Source organism: Lutra lutra, chromosome 3 (assembly GCF_902655055.1).
Source record: "Lutra lutra chromosome 3, mLutLut1.2, whole genome shotgun sequence".
Taxonomy (NCBI): domain Eukaryota; kingdom Metazoa; phylum Chordata; class Mammalia; order Carnivora; family Mustelidae; genus Lutra; species Lutra lutra.
In genome coordinates, this window is record NC_062280.1 from 146,180,521 (window position 1) to 146,201,033 (window position 20,513).

The 20,513-nt window shown below is 40.6% G+C and overlaps 1 protein-coding gene across 5 annotated transcripts in view; it reads left to right on the plus strand.

The window, feature by feature from the left end:
* ENOX1 (ecto-NOX disulfide-thiol exchanger 1) overlaps positions 1–20,513 on the plus strand; it is a 571,933-nt gene that overhangs the window by 530,682 nt on the left and 20,738 nt on the right. For all 5 annotated transcript variants that reach the window (XM_047723525.1, XM_047723524.1, XM_047723527.1 and 2 more), the window contains one exon: positions 18,352–18,454. In XM_047723525.1, coding sequence (XP_047579481.1) covers positions 18,352–18,454 — 103 coding nt within the window. The remainder of the gene's footprint in view (positions 1–18,351; positions 18,455–20,513) is intronic.

Here is a 20,513-nt window from a genome sequence, read left to right on the forward strand (position 1 = left end):
TTCCCACAGGTTACCAGAAAATATCCAAGGTTTAAATTGGAGATTAACAAAATGAAAGTGGCATTTTAGAAAACTGGTCTGATAATCTCATGTAAGGTGGATTGGAAAAGGAAAAGCCCAGAGGAGGAGACTAAGTAGGAGGTTCTCCCAGTGGTCAAAGCAAGAAACTAACAGAACTGTATCAGAGTGCCAGTGGTGGAAATGGGGAGTGCCAGGGGTGGAAATGGAAGTCATGGCTCCCAAGGGCCATGGGAGACATTTCACAGAGACCTGATAGGACTCAGATCTAGAGAGGCCTTAGAAACCCTTAGGGAGTAGGAGAGAATAAATCAAAATAAGATGGATATTTCAAGCCCTTATAAGTAGAAGAAGGATGGTACTACTAATAGAAATGAGAAAGTTAGAAGAGGCTGTAGCCTGACAGGTGAGATTAATTAGATTTTAGAGACCCACATTAGGCAGGACCTGGGTTGAGACTTTTTTTTTTTTTTTTAAATGAGGAAATTTCCTTAGATGAAGCTTTACATAGAAGTCCTGTATCTAAAACAGAAAAAAAGCAGTAAATGAGTGGGAATTCTAAAGACCTGCTCTTTGAACTTTCCACATCACCTGTGTAGAGCTGACAGGGCTTCACGGAGCATTATCCAGAGATGAATGGCTCCACCTAGCACCCTCCTTTGTAGGCAAGTGAACTAAGGCTTGAAGAGGTTGAGTAACTTGCCCAAGGTCAAGCAGTTGTTAGTTGAAGAGTCAAGGCCAACACTCAAGTATGGGGTATGTCTTGTGCCATCTTGTGGTCATTTCTCACCCTGAACTCAAACTGGGCAGAGGTAAGTTCAAGTAGACAAGCCCAGTGGTCAGCTGATGATAAGGAACAGAAGGCAGAGAGCTAAGCATGATGATAGTTGAACCCGTGAGAATGAAACATCTCTGGTAAAAGGCAATAGAGAAGAGTGGTGAGTGAACTCTGGCAAGTACCAAAGTTGAAGTATAAGAGGAAGAACAAAGTAACCTTCTCCATGTGTCCTGGGCCAGCAGAGGGAATTAAAAAGCCAGTGAAAACTAAACAAAATTTGGGAGGAAAAAGCCCAGGACCTTTTATGTAACAGGAGCAAATGAAACAGATGATTTAGGAGGGGCTGATGTCAATGATGTCAAATATCACACATGGTAAGAGACTGAGAAAACACAGTCTCTGAAAATCTTTCAAAGGACAGTTAATGGGGTGACTGATGAGAAAGCTGAGCTTTGAGATGTGAAGGCAGTAGACACAGGGGGCATATACTACATATTCATGCAGCTTTGTAGTTGACAGGGAATAGCACTAAAGTTAAGGAGGTCACGGGAATAATGAAGTGAAAGGAATAATAGGAGTTGATGAAGCTGGGAAAGCCATGTTCTTGCTTCCTAGGGGTTTGGTGGATGGAAAGGAACAAAAATAAAACAACAAAGACAATTCTAGGTCAGTAAATTTCTGATAAAGAGCTTTTCTATGGAAATGGATCAATTAGTCATTGCTCAAAGTAACTGATAAGGACTCTTAGAGGGGAAATTTCTGCCTTCAGGTAACTGACTCTTTTAAGAAGTCTTTGAAAAAGTCTGTGATATCTAGTTTCCAGTTATTGAAAACCTCTTCTTCCAGCTCTTTAATGATTCCTTCTAAGTTCACAGAAATTAGAGTTAAAAAGTGGACTGAGAAAAGACTTGTTAGATAATCCTGTTCATCCTCTTGCCAAGTGCAGAACTGTTACCTATCGAGCATTTTCTAGCCTGGAGTGCCTTTTACTGTATCAAGTGAATGGTGTTCCCACCACTTCCCTTAGATTATTATTTTATAATCCCATTGATCTCACTGTGAAGAAACTTTTGATCCTCATCCTAATGTTCCTTCCTTCTGTACATTTGATACACCATTAACAGTTTGTCCTTAATAATGTCCTCACAATCCCATCTCCTCTTATCCACAGCCAGTTTGCAATCTCCAGGCAACTAAAGCACCTTCTCCAGAACATCTGGAAGACACACAATTCTTCAGGGCTTATTACATCATCAGGGTAAAGGATTTTAACATGATAAAAGATAAAGAGTCTTCAGACTTTTATGTTTCTTTCTTTAAGATTTTATTTCTTTGAGAGAGAGAGAGAGCGAGCATGAGAGGGGAGAAGGTCAGAGGGACAGGCAGACTCCCCGTGGAGCTGGGAGCCTGATATGGGACTTGATCCCGGAACTCTGGGATCATGACCTGAGCTGAAGGCAGTTGCTTAACCACCTGAGCCACCCAGGTGCCCAGAATTTTATGTTTCTAATGATAAAACTTTCCCATTCTGATGATGAAGTTTCTTCCACTTTCCAGAGATTTGGGATGAGAAGGATTAATAAGGGCAGTGATGTTTTAAAGAAAGGGGCAAAGCCTTTACTTTATTACTTATGACCAGTGTCTCAGTGAAAAAGTGTCCCAGATTACTAAATAGAGAAGTTGGAACATCCTGGGTAGGGAATATGAAATTTATAAGCTAAGACATAAACTTCATGTTTTGTCCATAATTAAGAGATGAAGCATACACTGGTTATATCCTCTGATATACTTGAAATCATATTCTTGAAATGTGCTCTCTTAGTGCTTAATATTATGGTCAATTTGTCACTAGTATAATAGGTTGTTCTCAGAGAAGGTCTTGGCCAGTGTCCACTTGAGGTTTTATCGTGTGCTGCCCTGCCACACAGCCATCCCAGCTTCACCAGATTTATCCTCGTGGATCTTCCAAGCTCATCATTCCCAGAGGTGCCCAGATGGAAACACATGCAATGGGTTATGTGACAGGAGAGGAACACTGAGTTTGGGGAATCCACTTCTTTTATAGAAAATAGTAAGCAAGCCTTTCTTTGTCCCAGAAGGAGACATCAGGGTTGCTGGCCGTAAACACAAACCTGAGAAATGGCCCATAAAAAGAGCTGTCAGACCTTGCTTCTAAGTTCAAAAACCGCTATATCCCATTTTCTCCAAAATATCTTAACAAGATGTCACAGAAAACTAAAATTCAGCATTTCCAGAACTGGATGCATCGTCTCTCACACTTGCCTCCTTCTCTGTTTTCCTATTCGCCAGAGCACTTACTCTTCCCCAGCACTGACCTCATCCCCCAGCTCACCAGATGTTTTCTCAGTTCTGCCTCCTAAATGTCTCCTATGCTTTGCACTCTGTGCACCACTGACCCGGTTTGGAGCCCTTATCATGAAAAATAATAGACTATTTGCAGGAGACTCCAACCTGGCATCCCTGCCTCCAGTTTCATGTGCTCCTAATGTGCAGAGTCACTCACATAACTCCTGCGCTGAGCACTTTTCAGTACTTGAGCTTTCCAGATAAAACCCAAACTCCTCCTCATGATCTACCTACTTCTCCAGCTTCAGCTACTGACATTTCCTTTGAGTTTTCTTACAGACCTTTCAGAAAAGAACTGCCTTTGACCCCAGGGTAAGCACATACCTTTTGCCATTCTGGACTCCATGTCCTTAACAAGTTAGCATTACTTGGCATACAGTAGGCATGGAATATATGTATATATTATATATGTATAGATACTTACCAATGGCTGAAAAGAAAAACAGTCTTAGCTGAAATGAAATGCCACAAAAATTTGGCTTGGGAAATGAGTTAGTTCCACATTCTCTCTGTATTCCCCTCCCCTTAACCAGTCATAAGGATGGATCTCTTGTGACAAATATTGCATGATAATTTCAATTTGTAGGCACTAAGTGAAAACATGGAAAGAGGGAATCGGTGTTGCATATACACTACTTCGGTTTTTGTTTTAATTAATTAGTATTTTATCTCACTTTTAAAATTTTTAATTCCAGTGTTAGATCAGTTTAAGGTGTGCAATATAGTGATTCAGCACTTCCATACATCACCCAGTGCTCATTGCTCCTTAATCCCCATCACCTATCTCCCATCCCACCACCACTCTCCTCTGTTACCATCACTTTGTTCTCTATGTTAAGAGTCTGTTTCTGAGTTCGTCTGTCTCTCTTCCCTTTGCTTATTTGTTCTGCTTCTTGAATTCCACATATGAATGAAATTATATGGTGTTTGTCTTTGTCTGACTTATTTTGCTTAGTATTATACTCTCTAGCTTCATCCATGTTGCTGCAAATGGCAAAATTTCATTTTTTATGGCTGAATAATATTCTATTATATATGTGTGTGTGTATGTGTGTGTACCAGTTTTTCTTTATCCATTCATCTCGTGATGGACACCTGGGCAGCTTCTATATCTTGACTAATATTAATAATACTGCAATAAACAGGGGGCTTCACATATCCCTTTGAATTAGTGTTCTTCTGTTTTGGGGATAAATACCCAGTAGCACGATTATTGGATCATAGGGTAGTTCCTTTTTACTTTTGAGAACCCTCCATACTGTTTTCCGCAGTGCCCACGCCAATTTGCATTCAAACCAACAGTGAAAGAGGGCTCCTTTTTCTTCACATCCTCACCAACACTTGTTGCTTCTTGTGTTTTTGATTTTAGCCATTCTGACAGGTGTGAGGTAATATCTCAGTGTACTTTTGATTTGCATTTCCATCATGATTAGTGATGTTGAGCGACTTTACATGTGTTTACTGGCCCTCTTAAAGTCTTCCTTGGAGTACTTTCTGTTTATTGCTTCTGCCCATTTTTAATTGGATTATTTGCTTTTTTTTTGGTGTTGACTCTATTAGTTCTTTATATATTTTGGATACTGACCTTTTATCAGATATGTCATTTGCAAATATCTTCTCCCATTCAATAGGTTGCCTTTTAGTTTTGTTGTTTCCTTCACTATGCAGAAGCTTTTTATTTTGATGAAATACCAATAGTTTACTTTTAGTTTATTTTTCTTTTTGTTTCCCTTGCCTCAGGAGACCTATCTAGAAAAATGTTACAGCTGATGCCAGAGCAATTAGTATCTGTTCTCTCTTCTAGGATTTTTAGGGCATCAGATCTCAGGTCTTTAATCCATTTTGAGTTTATTTTTGTGCATGGTATAAGAAAGTTGTCTGGTTCCATTCTTTTGCATGTAGCTCTTCTGTTTTCCCAACACCATTTGTTGAAGAGACTGTCTTTTTCCCATTGGATATTGTTTCTTGCTTTGTCAAAGATTAACTGACCATAACTGTGAGTTTATTTCTGGGCTCTCTATTCTGTTTCATTAATCTGTGTGTCTCTTTTTGTGCTGGTACCACACTGCTTTGATTACTACAGTTTTGCAGTTCTGTTAAAATCTGGGATTGTGATACCTCAAGTTGCTATCACTATTCAGGGTCTTTTTGTGGTCCCATACAAATTTTAAGATTCTTTGCTCTAGTGAAAAACACTATTGCTACTTTATAGAGATCAAATTAAGTCTGTTGGTTGCTTTGTGTAGTATGGACATTTTAATAATGTTATTCCAACCCATGAGCATGGAATGTCTTTCCATCTATATCATCTCACTTACTTTCATACTTTTCAGATTACAGGTCTTTCACCTCCTTGGTTAAATTTATTCCTAGGTATTTTATTCTTTTTGGCACAACTATAAATGGGCCTGTTCTCTCAATTTCTCTTTCTGCTGCTTCATTATTTGTGTATAGAAATGCAAGGTATATATACTGATTTTGTATCTTACAGTTTTACTTATTTCATTTATCACTTTTCTGGTAGGTTTGTTTGTTTTTTAGTTTTTAGGATTTCCTATATAGAGTACTATGTTATCTGCAAGTCCTTATGCATTTGGATGCCTTTTATTTCTCTTTCTCACGTGATCGCTGTGGCTAGGACTTCCCAGTACTATGCTTAATAAAAGTGAGAGCAGATACTCTTTTCTTGTTTCTGATCTTACAGGGAAAGCTCTCAGTTTTTCACCATTGAGTATGGTGTTAGCTGTGGGTTTTTGATATATGGCCTTTATTACAGTGGGGTATGTTCCCTCTGATTACTGTGTTGAAGGCTTTTATCATGAATGGATGTTGGACTTTACCAAGTGCTTTTCCTGCATCTATTGAAGATGGTAATATTTTTATCCTTTCTCTGATTATCATATTGATTGATTTGAGAATATTGAAGCACCTTGTATCCCAGGAATAAATCCACTATATCACGGTGAATGCTTTCCCCCCTGCCATGGTGAAGGATTTTTTTTTTTTTAATGTATTACTGGATTTACTTTGCTAACCTTTTGTTGAGGATTTTTGCATCTATGTTCATCAGGAATAATGGCCTGTAGTTCTCCTTTTTTGTAGTGTCTTTATTTGGTTTTAGTATCAGGGTAATTCTGCCCTCCTAGAATGAATTAGAAAGCTCTCCATCCTCCTCTGTTTTTTGGAAATAGTTTGGTAAGAATAGGTATTAACTCTTTAAATATTTGGTAGAATTCACCTGTGGAGCTGTCTGCTTCTAGACTTTTGTCTCTTTGCCTCCCGAATCTGGATTTGTCTCCTTCCTGAGATTTGAGAAGGTTTCAGCTATTATTTCTTCATATAACTTTTCTGCCCACTTTTCTTTCTTTTCGTCTTCTGGGATCCATATACTGCAAATGTTATTATGCTTGATAGTGTCGCTGGGTTCCGTAAGTCCATTTTCATTTGCTTTTTTTCTCTCTCTCCTGTTCAACTTGATTGCTTTTTATTACTCTGTCCTTCAGGTTGCTGATCCATTCTTCTGCTTCTTCTAGTGTACTATTTATTCCCTATAGTTTTGTTGTTTTTTTTTTTTTTCCTTAAGATGGGGAGAGGGGGGCGCCTGGGTGGCTCAGTGGGTTAAAGCCTCTACCTTTGGCTCAGGTCATGATCCCAGGGTTCTGGGATCAAGCCCCACATCGGGCTCTCTGCTCAGCGGGGAGCCTGCTTCCCTTTCTCACTCCCTGCCTGCCTCTCTGCCTACTTGTGATCTCTGTCAATAAATAAAATCTTAAAAAAAAAAAAAAAAGAGGGGGAGGGGGAGAGTAGTGGGGAGGGGCAGAGGGAGAAGGAGTGCAAATCTTAAGCAGGCTCCACAGCCGGCATGGAATCCAACATGGGGCTAAGATTATGACCTGAGCTGAAATCAAGATTCAGATGCTTAACTGACTGGGCCACCCAGGCACTGCCCATCTAGTGTATTTTTAATTTCAGTTATTGAGTTATTCATCTCTGATTGGTTCTTTATGTTTTGTCTCTTTCTTAAGGGTCTCACTGAAGTCCTCCACTCTTTTCTCCAGTCCAGTGAATATATTTATGACCTTTACTTTAAATTCGCTATGGGGCATGTTACTTATCTCTGTTTCATTGAGCTCTCTTGCTGTGGTTTTGTTCTTTCATTTAGGGCATATTCCTCTGCCTCATTTTGTCTCTCTTTGTCTGTTTTGTGTGTTAGAAATGTCAACTACATCTATTCCTCTTGAAAGTAGTGGCCTTATGAAGATGTCTTATAGTGCCTTGAAGTGCAGTGGCCCCTCTTTACCAGAACCTGGAGCTTCAGGGGTGTCTCCTATGTGTGTTGTGTGTGCTCTGCTGTTGTGCCTGAGCTGCATTATGCCTCAGTCCAGTCACCTGCAATGGCTGTCTTTGACTGTTGTGAACAGGGTTTGGTCCCTCTGCTGTTAGTGGGTCAGTCTGGACCTGTCCTGAAGTTGAGTTGTCAGACCAGGCATTTGCTAGAGAGGCAGTAGCACCAAACTGCAGGATGCTTTCCCTGAGAAGCTTTCATTGGTGGGCAGGGCTCATACCTGGATCTCGTAATAAATCTCATACCAGATATCTGCCCCCAGCCCACTGCTACCTGTAGCTGGACTGCTGTGTGTAGTTATCTTCCACTGTCCCCTGGGCAGGAGTCCCTTTGGTGTGGTGCTGGCCCATCGGGAGTGCTTGTACACTGCCAGGCTTGTGGCATGGCTTTGAATGGGCTCTGACCGAGGGCATATTGTAAGGGGCATGTCTGCAGGATAATTCAGAGGTGGAGCATGTGGTGTGAGCAAGTGCATGCGTGTACCGTGGAAAGGGACCTGGACCTGCTCTATAAAACCCCTGCTTCAGGGCTGAGACCTGATTAGCAGAAACAGCAGGGGCAGGGAAAGCCATATTAACTAGGTATGCTCGAGTCTGCTTGTGGAAGGAGACCTGGAGCAGAGGCCTGGCTAGAGGGGGCATATCCACAGGAGAACAAGGGGTGGGATGCCCTGTTGGCAAGTTAGGTGGAGAGTTTGGCACGCTACTGGTTTCCAAAGGTGTCTGTGTACTGGGAAGCACGGGGAAGGCAGTAGTACTTTCCAGCTCTTGTATTGCTGGAGAAGTCTCCCAGTGATCCCTGCCCCTCCAGCGCATGCTCTGAGAGGAGTGAACAGTCTCCCTCTCATATACCCCAGGCATCTTCCAGACTGCTGCTTCTGTACTCTATGTCTGCAGGGCTGTTTTTGTGCTTTCTCTTTTAGGGCATGGACTCCGTTTCCTCTCACTTTCTTGGCTCTCCCAGAGAGGAGCCTGTAGACTTTTAAAGTTCCAGGTGTTAAGTCCTTCTGATTGTAAGAACTCGTGAAATTTCTTGCCCCTGTGGTTTCCAAAGGAAACCAGATTACAGGGATTCATCTTTCCTGTGCAAGTTCCTTGTGCCTGGGTGCCTAGTTTAATAGTCTTTTTCTCTCCCCTCTCCACACCCACAATGTCCCTCCACCCACCTGCATACAGTATCGTGGGTCCATTTTGCTCCCAACCCATGTCTCTGTCTTTCCTAGCCTCTTCAGTGTGGTAACCTCTCCACATTTAGCTGCAGAGAGTCTGTTCTGCCAATCTTCAGGTTATCTTTCAGGTCATTTATACTGATGTTATCTAGTTGTCCGATGGGACACAGTGAGGTTAGGGTTCTCCTACTCCACCATCTTCCCCAGAGGTCCCTCTATTTTTAATTTTTTGAGGAATCTCCATACTGTTTTCCACAGTGACTAACCAATTCACATTCCTACCAATGGTGCATGAGGGTTCCTTTTTGCCACATCCTCACCAACACTTGTTGCTTCTTGTGTTTTTGATTCTAGCCTTTCTCACAAATGTGAGGTGATAACTCACTGTTGTTTTGATTTGCATTTCCCTGATGATGAGTGAAGCTGAGGATCTTTCCATCTGTGTTTTGGCCATTTGTAGGTCTTTTGAAAGCCATCCATTCGGGTACTCTGCCCATTTTTAAACAGCATTGTTTGGAGGGTTTTGGGTGTAGAGTTGTGTAAGTTCTTTACATATGTGGGATATTAAGCCTTTATTGAATATCAATTGCAAGTATCTTCTCCCATTCAGTAAGTTGCCTTTTTTTTGTTTTGTTGATGGTTTCCTTCACTGTGCAAAAGCTTTTTATTTTGATGTAATCCCAATATTTTATTTTTGCTTTTGTTTCACTTGCTGTAGGAGACCTATCTATAAAAATGTTAAATGCTGAGAAATTACTGCCAGTGTTTTCTTCTAGGATTTTTACATTTTAGGTTTCAGGTCTCACATTTAGGTCTTTAGTTCATTGTGAGTTTATTTTTGTGTATGGTGTTAGAAAGTAGTCCAGTTTTCCCAAAATCATTTATTGAAGAGACTATTTTCTTCACTGTATATTCATGCCTCCACTGTCACAGATTAATTTACCATATGGATTTATTTGGGAGCTCTCTACAATTTTGAAAACTACAGGTTTGTTGTATATCCTGAAATGTGGAATTATAAAATCTCTAGCTTTTTCTTTCTTAGGACTTCTTTGGCTATCCAAGGTCTTCTGTGGCTCCACACACATTTAATGAGTATTTGTTCTAGTTTTGTGAAAAATGCTATTGATATTCTGATGGAGGTTGCACTGAATATGCAGAGTACACTGGGTTTTATGCACATTTAAATATTTTTCTAAATCATGAACATGGAATATATTTCCATTTGTTTTTATCTTTAGTTTCTTCCATCAGTGTTCTAGTTTTCAGAGTATAGGTATTTCACCTCCTTGACTGAGTTTATTCCTAGGTATTTTATTCTTTTTGGCACAATTATAAATGGAGTTTTCTTAATTTCTCCTTCTGTAACTTCATTATTAATGTATAGAAATGCTATTGATTCCTGGTTATTACTTTTGTATCCTCCCACTTTACTGAATTTATTACTTGTGGTAGTGTTTGGTGGAGTCTTCAGGATTTTCTATGTATAGTAATATGTCATCTGCAAATAGTGAGTTTAACTTCTTATTCACAAATATGATGCCCATTTCTTTTTCTTCACTGACTGCTATGCCTAGGACTACGATGAATAAAAGTGGTGAAAGTGGACATCCTTTTCTTGCTCCTGATCTTACAGGAAAAACTCTTTTGTTTTTTCCCCCCCATTTAGTATAATGTTAGCTATAGGCTTTTCTCTTTTTTTTTTTTTTTTTTGTTGTTGTTGTTGTTAAGCTTTATTTATTTTGAGAGAGAAGCAAGGAGAGGGATAGAGGAGGAGACTCTCAAGCAGCCACCCCACTGAGCAAAGAGCCTGAAACGGGGCTGTATCTCACAAGTCAGACACTTAACTGAGCCACCCAGATGCCCCAGAGATGGGTTTTTCATATATGCCCTTTGTTATGTTGAGGTATGTTCCTTCTAAACCCACTTTATTGAGAATTTTTATCATGAATGGGTGCTGAATTTTGTCAAATGCTTTTTTCCTTCTACTAAGATGATCCTATAATTTTATTTTTTGTTTTCTTGATGTGGTTGATTGATTTGTGAATATTGAAACATTCTTGCATCCCCAAAGTAAACCCCACTTGATTGTCATGAATGCTTCTTTTAATGTATTGTTGAATGTGTTTTGCTAATACTTTGTTGAGGATTTTGTATCTATGTCCACCAAGGATACTGGCCTATAGTCTTCTTTTCTTGTGGTGTCTGTCTGGTTTGGATACCAGGACAATGCTGACCTCATAGAATACATTTGGAAGCTTTCCTTTCTATTTTTGTGGAATAGTTTGAGGAGAATATGTATTAACTCTTATTTAAATATTTGGTAGAATTCATCTATGAATCCATCTGCTCCTAGACCTCTTGTTTTGGTCGTTTCTTGACTCCCAATTCAATTTTTGTTACTAGTAATCAGTCTGTTCACATTTTCTATTTCTTATTGATTTGCTCTTGAAAGACTATTATTTTGTTTCTACAAATTATCCGTTTTTTTCTAGGTTGTCCAATTTGTTGGCATATAATTTTCCATAGTATTCTCTTAATCACCCTTTTATATCTGTGGTGTCAGGTCTGTCTAGTCATATTTCATTTATTTGGGTCCTACTCTTTTTTTCCTTGATGAGTCTAAGGGTTTATTAGTTTTATCTTTTTAAAAAAGCCAGCTCTTGGTTTCATTCTATGTTATTTATTTCTGCCCTGATCTTTATTATTTCCTTACCTCACCTTGGGCTTTGTTCTTCCTTTTCTAATTTCTTTAGATGTAAGGTTAGATTGTTTATTTGAGCTTTTTCTGGTTTCTTGAGGCCAGCCTGTATACTATGTTTCCCTTTTAGAACTGTTTTCATTGCATTCCAAAGATTTTGGACTACTGTGTTTTCATTTTCATTTGTCTTCATGTAATTTTTTAATTCTTCTTTGATCGCTTTGCTGACCCATGTATTGTTTAGTATCATGTTGTTTAGCTTCCATATGTTTGTTTTTCCTAGTGTTTTTCTTGTGATTTATTCCCAATTTCATACCAATGTGGTCAGAAAAGATACATAGTATGATTTTAATCTTAAATTTGTTGAGACTTAATGACCTAACATACGATCTATTTTGGAGAATGGTTGCATGTGCACTTGAATGCATATGGGGCGCCTGGGTGCCTCAGTGGGTTAAGCATCTGCCTTTGGCTCAGGTCATGATCCCAGGGTCCTGGGATTGAGCCCCGCATCAGACTCCCTGCTTACTGGGGAGTCTGGCTCCCCTTCTCCCTTTGCCCCTCCCCCCATTCACAGGCGTGCATGTGTGCTCTCTCATTTTTTTTTTTTTAAAGAAAAAAATATGTATTCTCTTGTTCAGGGGTGAATATTTTGTATATAACTGTTATGTCCATCTGGTCTTATGTGCCGTTTAGAGACACTGGTCTTTATTGATTTTTCTGCCTAGATAATCTATCCATTGATGTGAGTAGAGTGTTAAAGTCCCCCACTACTATTGTATTACCATCAGTTTCTCTTTATGTTCACTAACATTTGCTTTATGTATTTAAGTGCTCCAGTGTTAGGTGTGTAGATATTTACAATTGTTATATCCTCTTGTTGCATGGATCCCTTTATCATTATGGAATGCTCTTGTTTCTTGTTAAAGTCTTTGTTTTAAAGGCTATTGTCTAAGTATTGCTGCCTCATTTTGGGGGGTTTTTGTGGGTTTTTTTGCTTTGATTTGCATGGTAAATGTTTTTCCATCCCCTTCACTTTATATGTCTTTAGGTCTGAGGTGAGTCTCTTGTAGGCAGCGTATAGATGGTCTTGATTTTTTATCCATTGTGCAACACAGTGCCTTTTTATTGAAGCATTTAGGTCATTTACATTTAAAGTAATTGACAGATATTTACTTATTGCTACTTTGTTATTTGTTTTCCGGTTGTTTTCTAGGTCTTCTCTGTTTCTCCTCTTGTTCTCTTTCTTTGTGATTGATGAGTTTATAGTGTTATGCTTGGCTTCTCTTTATATTTTTGTGTATCTATTACAGGTTTTGGATTTGTGGTTACCAAGAGGTTGATATAAACATCCTAATAACAGTCTATATTAATCTGATGATCATTTAAGTTCAGACACATTCTTTTTTTTTTTTTTTAGCAGAGAGAGAGGAGGAAGCAGGCTCCCTGCCAAGCAGAGAGCCCGATACAGGGCTCGATCCCAGGACCCTGGGATCATGACCTGAGCCGAAGGCAGAGGCTTTAACCTACTGAGCCACCCAGGTGCCCCCAGACACATTCTTTAAAAAACTTTTTTTCATCCCTTCTCTTCCCTTTTTACTTCCTTCTCCATATTTTATTTATATCCTGTTGTATTTTATTACATCTCATCTGACCATTTCTTTTCCACTTAAAGAAGTCCCTTTAACATTCCAGTGAGGCTTACTTAGTGGTAATAAACTCCTCTATCTTTTGTCTGGGAAACTCTCTCACCTTCAAATCTGAATCCTAACCTTGCCAGGTAGAGTATTTTATGTTGTAGCCTTTTTCCTTTCAGCGCTTTGAATATATCACGCCACTCCATTCTGGCCTGCAAAATGTCTGCTGAAAGAAAATCAGCCGATAATCTTACAGGTTTTCCTTTGTAGGTAACTTTTTGCTTCTCTCTTGCTTTTAAAATTCTCCTTACCTTTGATATTTTAATTATGTATCATGGTGTGGACCTTGAGTTCATCTTATGTGAAATGTTGTATGGTTCTTGGACCTGGATGTCTGTTTCCTTCCCCAGGTTAGGGAAGTTTTCAGCTATTATTTCTTCAGTTAAGTTTTCTACCCCCTTTTCTTTCCCTTCTCCCTATAATGCAAATGTTTGTTTGCTTGATTTTGAGATTCCCTTAACCTATGGGTTTTTAAATTCTTTCCTCCTTTGCTGTTCAGTTTGTTTGCTTTCCTTTACCCTGTCTTCCGGATCACAATATTTTCCGGCATCCAATAATCTGTTGATTCCCTCTACTGTGTTTTTTAGTTATTGTGTTCAATTCTGATTCTTTTTTTTTTTTGTATTTTCAATCTCTTTATTGAAGGCCTCACTGAATTCTTCTACTCTTCTCTCCAGCCCAGTGAGCATTTTTATGTTCACTACTTTAAAATCTTTATCAGGCATATTGCTTATCTCTATTTCACTTAGTTCTTTTTCTGAGGTCTTGTCCTGTTCTTTATTTTGGAGCATATTTCTCCATTTCCCTATTTAATTTCCTGTGTTTGTTTCTATGGATTAGTGAAGCAGTTACTTCTTAATTTGTGTGGTCATCCTCTGGGTAGACTGTGTGTGCTTGGTGACCTTTGCTGGTTGGCTTGAGCTGTGGCTGGCATGGGCTTTCCACATAGCTGGCTCCCTGTCTGGATAGCTAGCTGAAGTGGATGCAGGCCAGGGTGTCCCAGGATACTATGCACTGAGGGCACCCTGGCAAGACAGCTGAAGCTGAAATGGGTAGTGCAACCTGTGGTGTCTAAGGCACTGTGTACAAGGCATGCCCTTGTACATGGGCATGTAGGGTGCATGAAGGGTGGCTGGAGCGAAGGCAGTGTGCGTGCTAGGAGTTCTCAGAGTTGTCTACATAGAGAGTGCCCGGACAGGAAAGCTGAAACTAAAGTGGGTACAAGCCAGGGTTACCTGCAGCTCTTAGCACAGAGGGCACATTGGTAGGCCAGCTGAAGTGAATGTAAACTGGGATGTTCCAGGACTCAGCACAAGGATGCATTGAAGGGGTAGATGGCGTTGAGGCAGGGTATAGGGCAGCAGGTTCTGGGGCATTCTTGCAGGGAGCATCCTGGCAGGGCACTGAGAACTAAACTGGGCATGGGATGGTGTGGTCCCTGAGCTGTCTACACAAACCGTATCCTGGCAGGACAGCTGAAGCAGTTGCAAGCCAGTTTGTCCCAGGGCCCTCCACATGGAGGGCAACCTCGCAGGACAGCTGTAGCTGAATTGGGTACAAGCTGTGGTTTCTCTGGGTACTCAGTGCAGGGGGTTCCCTGGCCAGGCAACTGAAGCCAAGGCCAGTGTGGACAAGAGTGTTTTTGGGGTGCTCTGTACAGAGGATAACTGGAACTGACACAGGCGTGGGCTGGGGGTTCCTTGGGTACTACATGCTGGGGGCACCCTGGCAGGGCAGTTGGATCTCAAGCAAATGTTAGCCAAAAAGTTCTGGAGCACTCTACACTGGAGGCACCCTAGCAAGGCATCTGAAGCCAAAGTGGTGTGGGCCCCTTGAGCGTTCTGGGGTGCTTTCTGCCTGTGACCTTGGCATGAGCTAGAGCTGTAGTGCTAACCAAGGGCATCCGTTTGGCTGCCTTGGTGGGCCAGATGGTACTGGTGTGAGTCAGAGGTCTAGGGCTCACCAAGGCAGCAGGCCACCGGGACCATGCATCATTCTGTGTTTTCAAGGTGTGTGCAAGGGGTAGTGAGTGTAGACTATGGTTATCAACCCCTCCCACCTGCAGAGCACCCCAGCAGCTACCCCTACTATTTGGCAGTTTTAGAGCTGGCATTCTAACAGGCCAGTTGATCTTTTAAACTATGGCTTTTTTTTTTTTCCTGTGCCCCACCATCTGAAGCTGGTGTTTGCCTAGGGGACCTGGGGCTTGCAGAGCTGGCCAAGCCAGCTATGGAGACTGGACCCTGATCTGGGCTATGCTTTTAAGTTTGGGGGTTGGGGTGTAAACCATGTTGTTCTCCAGTCTCTCTGACTCAGAGTGTGTTCCCACAACTTTTCCACCATTTGGTGGCATTCAAGGGCTGGCTCTTTTAGATACTAGTCACTCTCTTAAACCATGGCTTTTTTCTGTGCCCAATTGTAAGGAATTTCTTCCAGGTCTTCAGTACTTTCCTTCCCCAGTGCCATTCACAGCGTGGTGGTTGGGGGCTCCCTTCCTTACTGGTCTCTTACTGATCTCTTTTGCCATTCTGTCTTTTGTCATCCAGAGGCTGTTCAGTCAGCCCTTAGTTCTTCTTCAGGAGGAATTCTTCTATAAATAGGTGTAACTTGGTGTGTTCTCTGGAGGAGGTATGTTCATAGTCGGTGTTGCCATCTTGGACCAAAACCTCCAAGTCTGAGCTTCCGTACCATGCCTGTGACAGGCTTGGCCTCCAGGACACTTGGCCAATAGTAATGCTTTTGAGTGGCCACAGGCTGGTCCGCTCTACCCATGATGTTGTGGACCCAGGTCTCTCAGTTTGCTGGGACACGCCTTGCACTCTAAAGGAAATGACAGTTCCCTTTTTGCCAGCTCTTGACACCAGCTTATTACAGCATGCAAGCACCACCTGGAGCCTGCCTGGTCCACTTCATTAGGTCCTGTACCACTTCCCAGAAGAGTTCTTCTCCAGAAAGGGGTAAGAAAAGCAGCAACATATCCACCCTGGGCAGAACCCACAGTGGAACCCGAAGATGGAAGCATTCCCAAGCCTCAGGTCTCTGTTAGGCCCAGGCCTAGTGGATGTTGAAGCCTTGCAGGGAGGTGTGTCCACTCCAGAGTCACAGAAAGTGACCGTGCCAGGGAACACATTTGTGGGCAGCAGAGCACTTGCTGCAAAATTCAATCTCAAGGATATTTCCTAGGACTCCTCTCTTTCCATTCTCATTTACCCAAGCCTAAATCATCATCAGAGAATCAGTCAGTGGTAGGCCGTATCTGGCTTCTTAAAGAATTTGCTGGGATCTGCTCAACGTCCTTGTCAGCTCTGAATATGAGACAAGTACCTAATAAACCCTTTGAATGGTCTCTGTCTGTTCTGTCCTTGCCATTTCCTGCTGGTTCCTTAGGTCCTGCCTGCCTTCTGTGGTCCCTCTCCCTTACTAAACCTGGATCCTCAACTGTGTGATGACTCCAGGACACCACTCAATTTTGTCAATTAATGTGGGCCTGTTGTCTGCTAAACTCTTCTCAGTAATTTCATTTGGCTCCAGTTATCATCCAGGCTGTGAACAGATCACCCTTTCTTGAGAGATACTGTTTCCATTCATCCCTTGGGTTCACTATTTCTTAAATAATACCATCATCCTTCTAGGTAATATCTTTCCATCTCTTTCCTCCAGAACTCTTCTAGCCCTTAAAACATATCCGTATGGTATTTCATCACAGAGGGAATTCCTTTACCTTTCCTGAGCTCACCTACATAAATCACTTGAGTTTGTTTGGTTTTAAAATTCTGGACTCTCTTTCTCCCAATGCTGGTTCCTAAGATCCCTTTTTGGAAGTATAAGAGCATCTTTCATCTCTAATGGTTTTTTATGTCTGGCTGGCCCCAGCCTTTCTGTGGACCATTCCTTAAACCCTTTCTGATTCCTATCCTCCTGGGCACATTCCTGCTTCAGTCCTCACTGGTACCCTCTTAGCCAACCAGCATCCTCCTCTGATCTATTACCACATCACTGTGATTCCCTGAATTCTTTACCTTACACCCACCTTCACCTCTTACTCTGTCCTCAGCAGTTAAATCTGACCTTTAAAGGAACCTCCAAAATGCTCACCAAATATTGCCAATTGCAATTTCTTAGCAGAGACTTCTTTCCTGGCAATTTCTAATTACCCCTGATTTATAAAGTACCAGCTCCTAGGTTAAACACAGCTCATGGAACTTTGGGACTGACATACACTGAAGTTATTTGAATGCCTTCAGATGGGGTTTGTGCTACTCACATGCTCAACATGTTCCCAACAATTTTCTGTATTCTTCTCTCTGTCCAACTTTACTGATTTGTATTAACTAGATCAATATCTGTAACCAGTTCTAGTCCTGACAACACCTGCCAAACCTTCTGCCCAGACCTTCTAAGTTCTCTTTTATCCCTCCCTACGTTTAATCTCTAGCCTTGTGACATCATCTAATGGAGTATCCTTAACTCTTTGCTCAATATGCTAGTCCTTCTTTGAGACCTTTCAGTGAGAAACTTTCCTCCAAAACTCAACTACCCTAATGATTCTAACCCATATATGTATGTCTCTGGTCATTACATTTGATTTTCTAATTAAATCATTCTCCATTTTGAGTCCTAATACAAAGTCTGGGATAATAGGAGTTAATTTTTTTTCTCTGTTTCTAAATAAAAAAGACCATTGGAAGAACTAAAAATAGTTCAACTTCAGTGTTCTACATGTTATTGGTTTGTTGTACAATTCTTCATTTTTAGTTTCCAAAGAAAAGAATTTCTCAATCTTTGCTTTATCTACCTTTTCCAGTGGTGTATAAGGACATATATTTATTCAATGTAAACCCTATCTCAACTTCCCAATAGGCCCTATTTCCCCACACACTCAAACAAGTTACTAGCATAGTAATATAAATCAGTCTGTGCATGCTTTTGGGGAAATTTTTTATATTTGAAATAAAAACATGTTAAAGTAGCTATAATCAAACAGTCTTTGCTAACGGAGTTTAATCAACACATTGGACAAAAACCTAAGATAATTTATGCCAAATTTGCCACTTTTGCATAGTTACTTGATTTGTTGGGAGCAGTAACTAGGAACCTAAGTTTTAATATTACTTTTCTGTTATTGGGCACATAGATCAATTATTTCTAAAAGTTGATGTTCAGTTATAAATGGAAGTGATGACCTTATTTATTGAGTTGAAAAAACCTGGTGGCTTTTATTGAAATGCACAAAATATACATGCATGCCTATATGGTTTTTGTTTTTTAACCTCATAGGAAATCAATGTGTTGACAGTTGCATTGGTCAATCAAGACCGAGAGAACAATATAGAAAAAAGAAGCCAAGGTTTAAAATCAGAGAAAGAAGCTCTACTAATCGGTAAGGAAATTGTTTTCCTCATCCTTTGTCTTGAATAATATTAAACTAACTTACCTCCAACACATTAACAATTGAAAAAGCTTTGCCTTCTGGTCAGAGGTGAGATTAACTTTGTCAAGATAATATTATACTTACACTTCAAATTAGGGACATACAAACTAAGGGGTTTGCTCTTCTGTAACCATGTATATTAGTTGGCTGTACAACATAGAACTGATTATAAGACGACCAATTATTTTGCATCTCACATGTTACCAAACCTAAATTCCAAAATTTGGAAGGCCAGGGTACATCCAATCCAAAAGTTGCAAATCAAGCCAGATTCCCAGAATCAAAAGAGGCTGCATCCTGAGGTCAGCCCTATGATGCTGATGGCACAGGGACATCTGGACTACCACCACTAGGCTAATCCGGGCTTCCCTGCCCATGTCTGGATCCATTTAACCAAGATAAATAAAACGAGCTGGCCACTAAGAAAGGGGAAGGAAGGGAAAATTTTACTGTTATTTGCCCCACAAAATACATCTAGGTTGGGTTTTTTTTGTCTGGACCAGAGACAAAGCTCTGACCGATCTCTTTTTGAGAGTCCTCATGAGCACACAGATCCAGAAGTAGTACTTACTCTCACAAGGAAGAATTCTTGATGAGGATATGTTGGTGATGTGCCTGGGCCCCCATTGTGGAAGCTGGTATGTTTTAAGGGCTCTCTCCATAGTCCTCACTCTAGAGAAAGAGAAGCTGTCCTCCTCGCTCTGTGATGCCCAGCACTGATTCAAGCTGCACCTTGGCACTGACCCTGGTGTGAGGCTCCAAGTTTAAACTGGCTCCTCCTTGGCACTGTTAAGAGTGAAGGATGAGGCTGTTGTGCATGTGAGACAAATTGTTCTTCTCTAGTTGGTATTCTGGCAGAAGTAGCACCTGGCTGCATTTTCTAAATAATGCATGCACTCACCTCAAAATGACAGGTACACCAGGGCCTGTAGAAGTTGGCACAGGAGGAATTAAATTCAAGATAGTCCAAACTTCATCCATCATATATAGATTTTTCAACTACAGGGTTATTGAATATGACATCAACTTAGAGATACTCCAAGGAAAACCAATTATTTTTTTCTCTCTGATGATATACAGCTGTAATAACGTGCCATGCACAAGTTTCATAAGACATGCGGATGTGTTATCAGTTCCAGGAACCCAAAATGAACCTGTATGTAGTTGGCAACTGGATTTTTCTTCTATTGGAAAATGTTGACAAATGCTGACAACTGTTTCTCTTTTGCTCGGTGTGACAAAGTTGTGATATCCCCATGATTTTAGGGTGTGAACAAAGCACATGATGATCAGTAAACATTCCTTCTGTAAGTGTGAATAATACAGACCACATGAAGCTTTAAAAAATGGGAATGAGTCTCCATTTTTAAAAATTTCATGCCTCTCACTAAGTACTTCTTGTATTTTGTGCTTGGAGAACACAGTTTACTTACACTGTCTCCTAAATAGTACTACACACATACACATTTTTCTTTTCAATCAGCTACCTCAAAATTTAAGAAATGATCTGCTTTACACAACATAGTTAATAGGAGTAGATAATTTATAACATGTTATCTCTGCTTAGGTCTTTACTATTGAAAAATTCACAAGTATATGAGAAAGAAAAAAAACTTAGTAAGTCAGAATCTTCAATAAAGAGCAGCCACAAACAGGCACCTGGGTGGCTCAGTTGGTTAAGCAGCTGCCTTCAGCTCAGGTCATGATCCCAGAGTCCTGAGATCGATTCCCACATCGGACTCCCTCCTTAGGGAGCCTGCTTCTCCCTCTGCCTCTCTCTGTCTCTCACGAATAAGTTAAAAAAAAAAAAAAAAAAAAAGTAGGCACAACCAACTCTAAATTTTCCAGGATTTTCCCCCTCATTTTTGGTCTTTCGAACTGGTTTACCTGTATTAGCTTTTGACACTCCTTTTGATCACTGTATGAGAATGTTTAGGTAGAAGGGAGGCTAGAGACTCAAGTTTTTTGACTAAAATAAACTTGGGAGTTTCTTTTTTTTTCCCTTCAT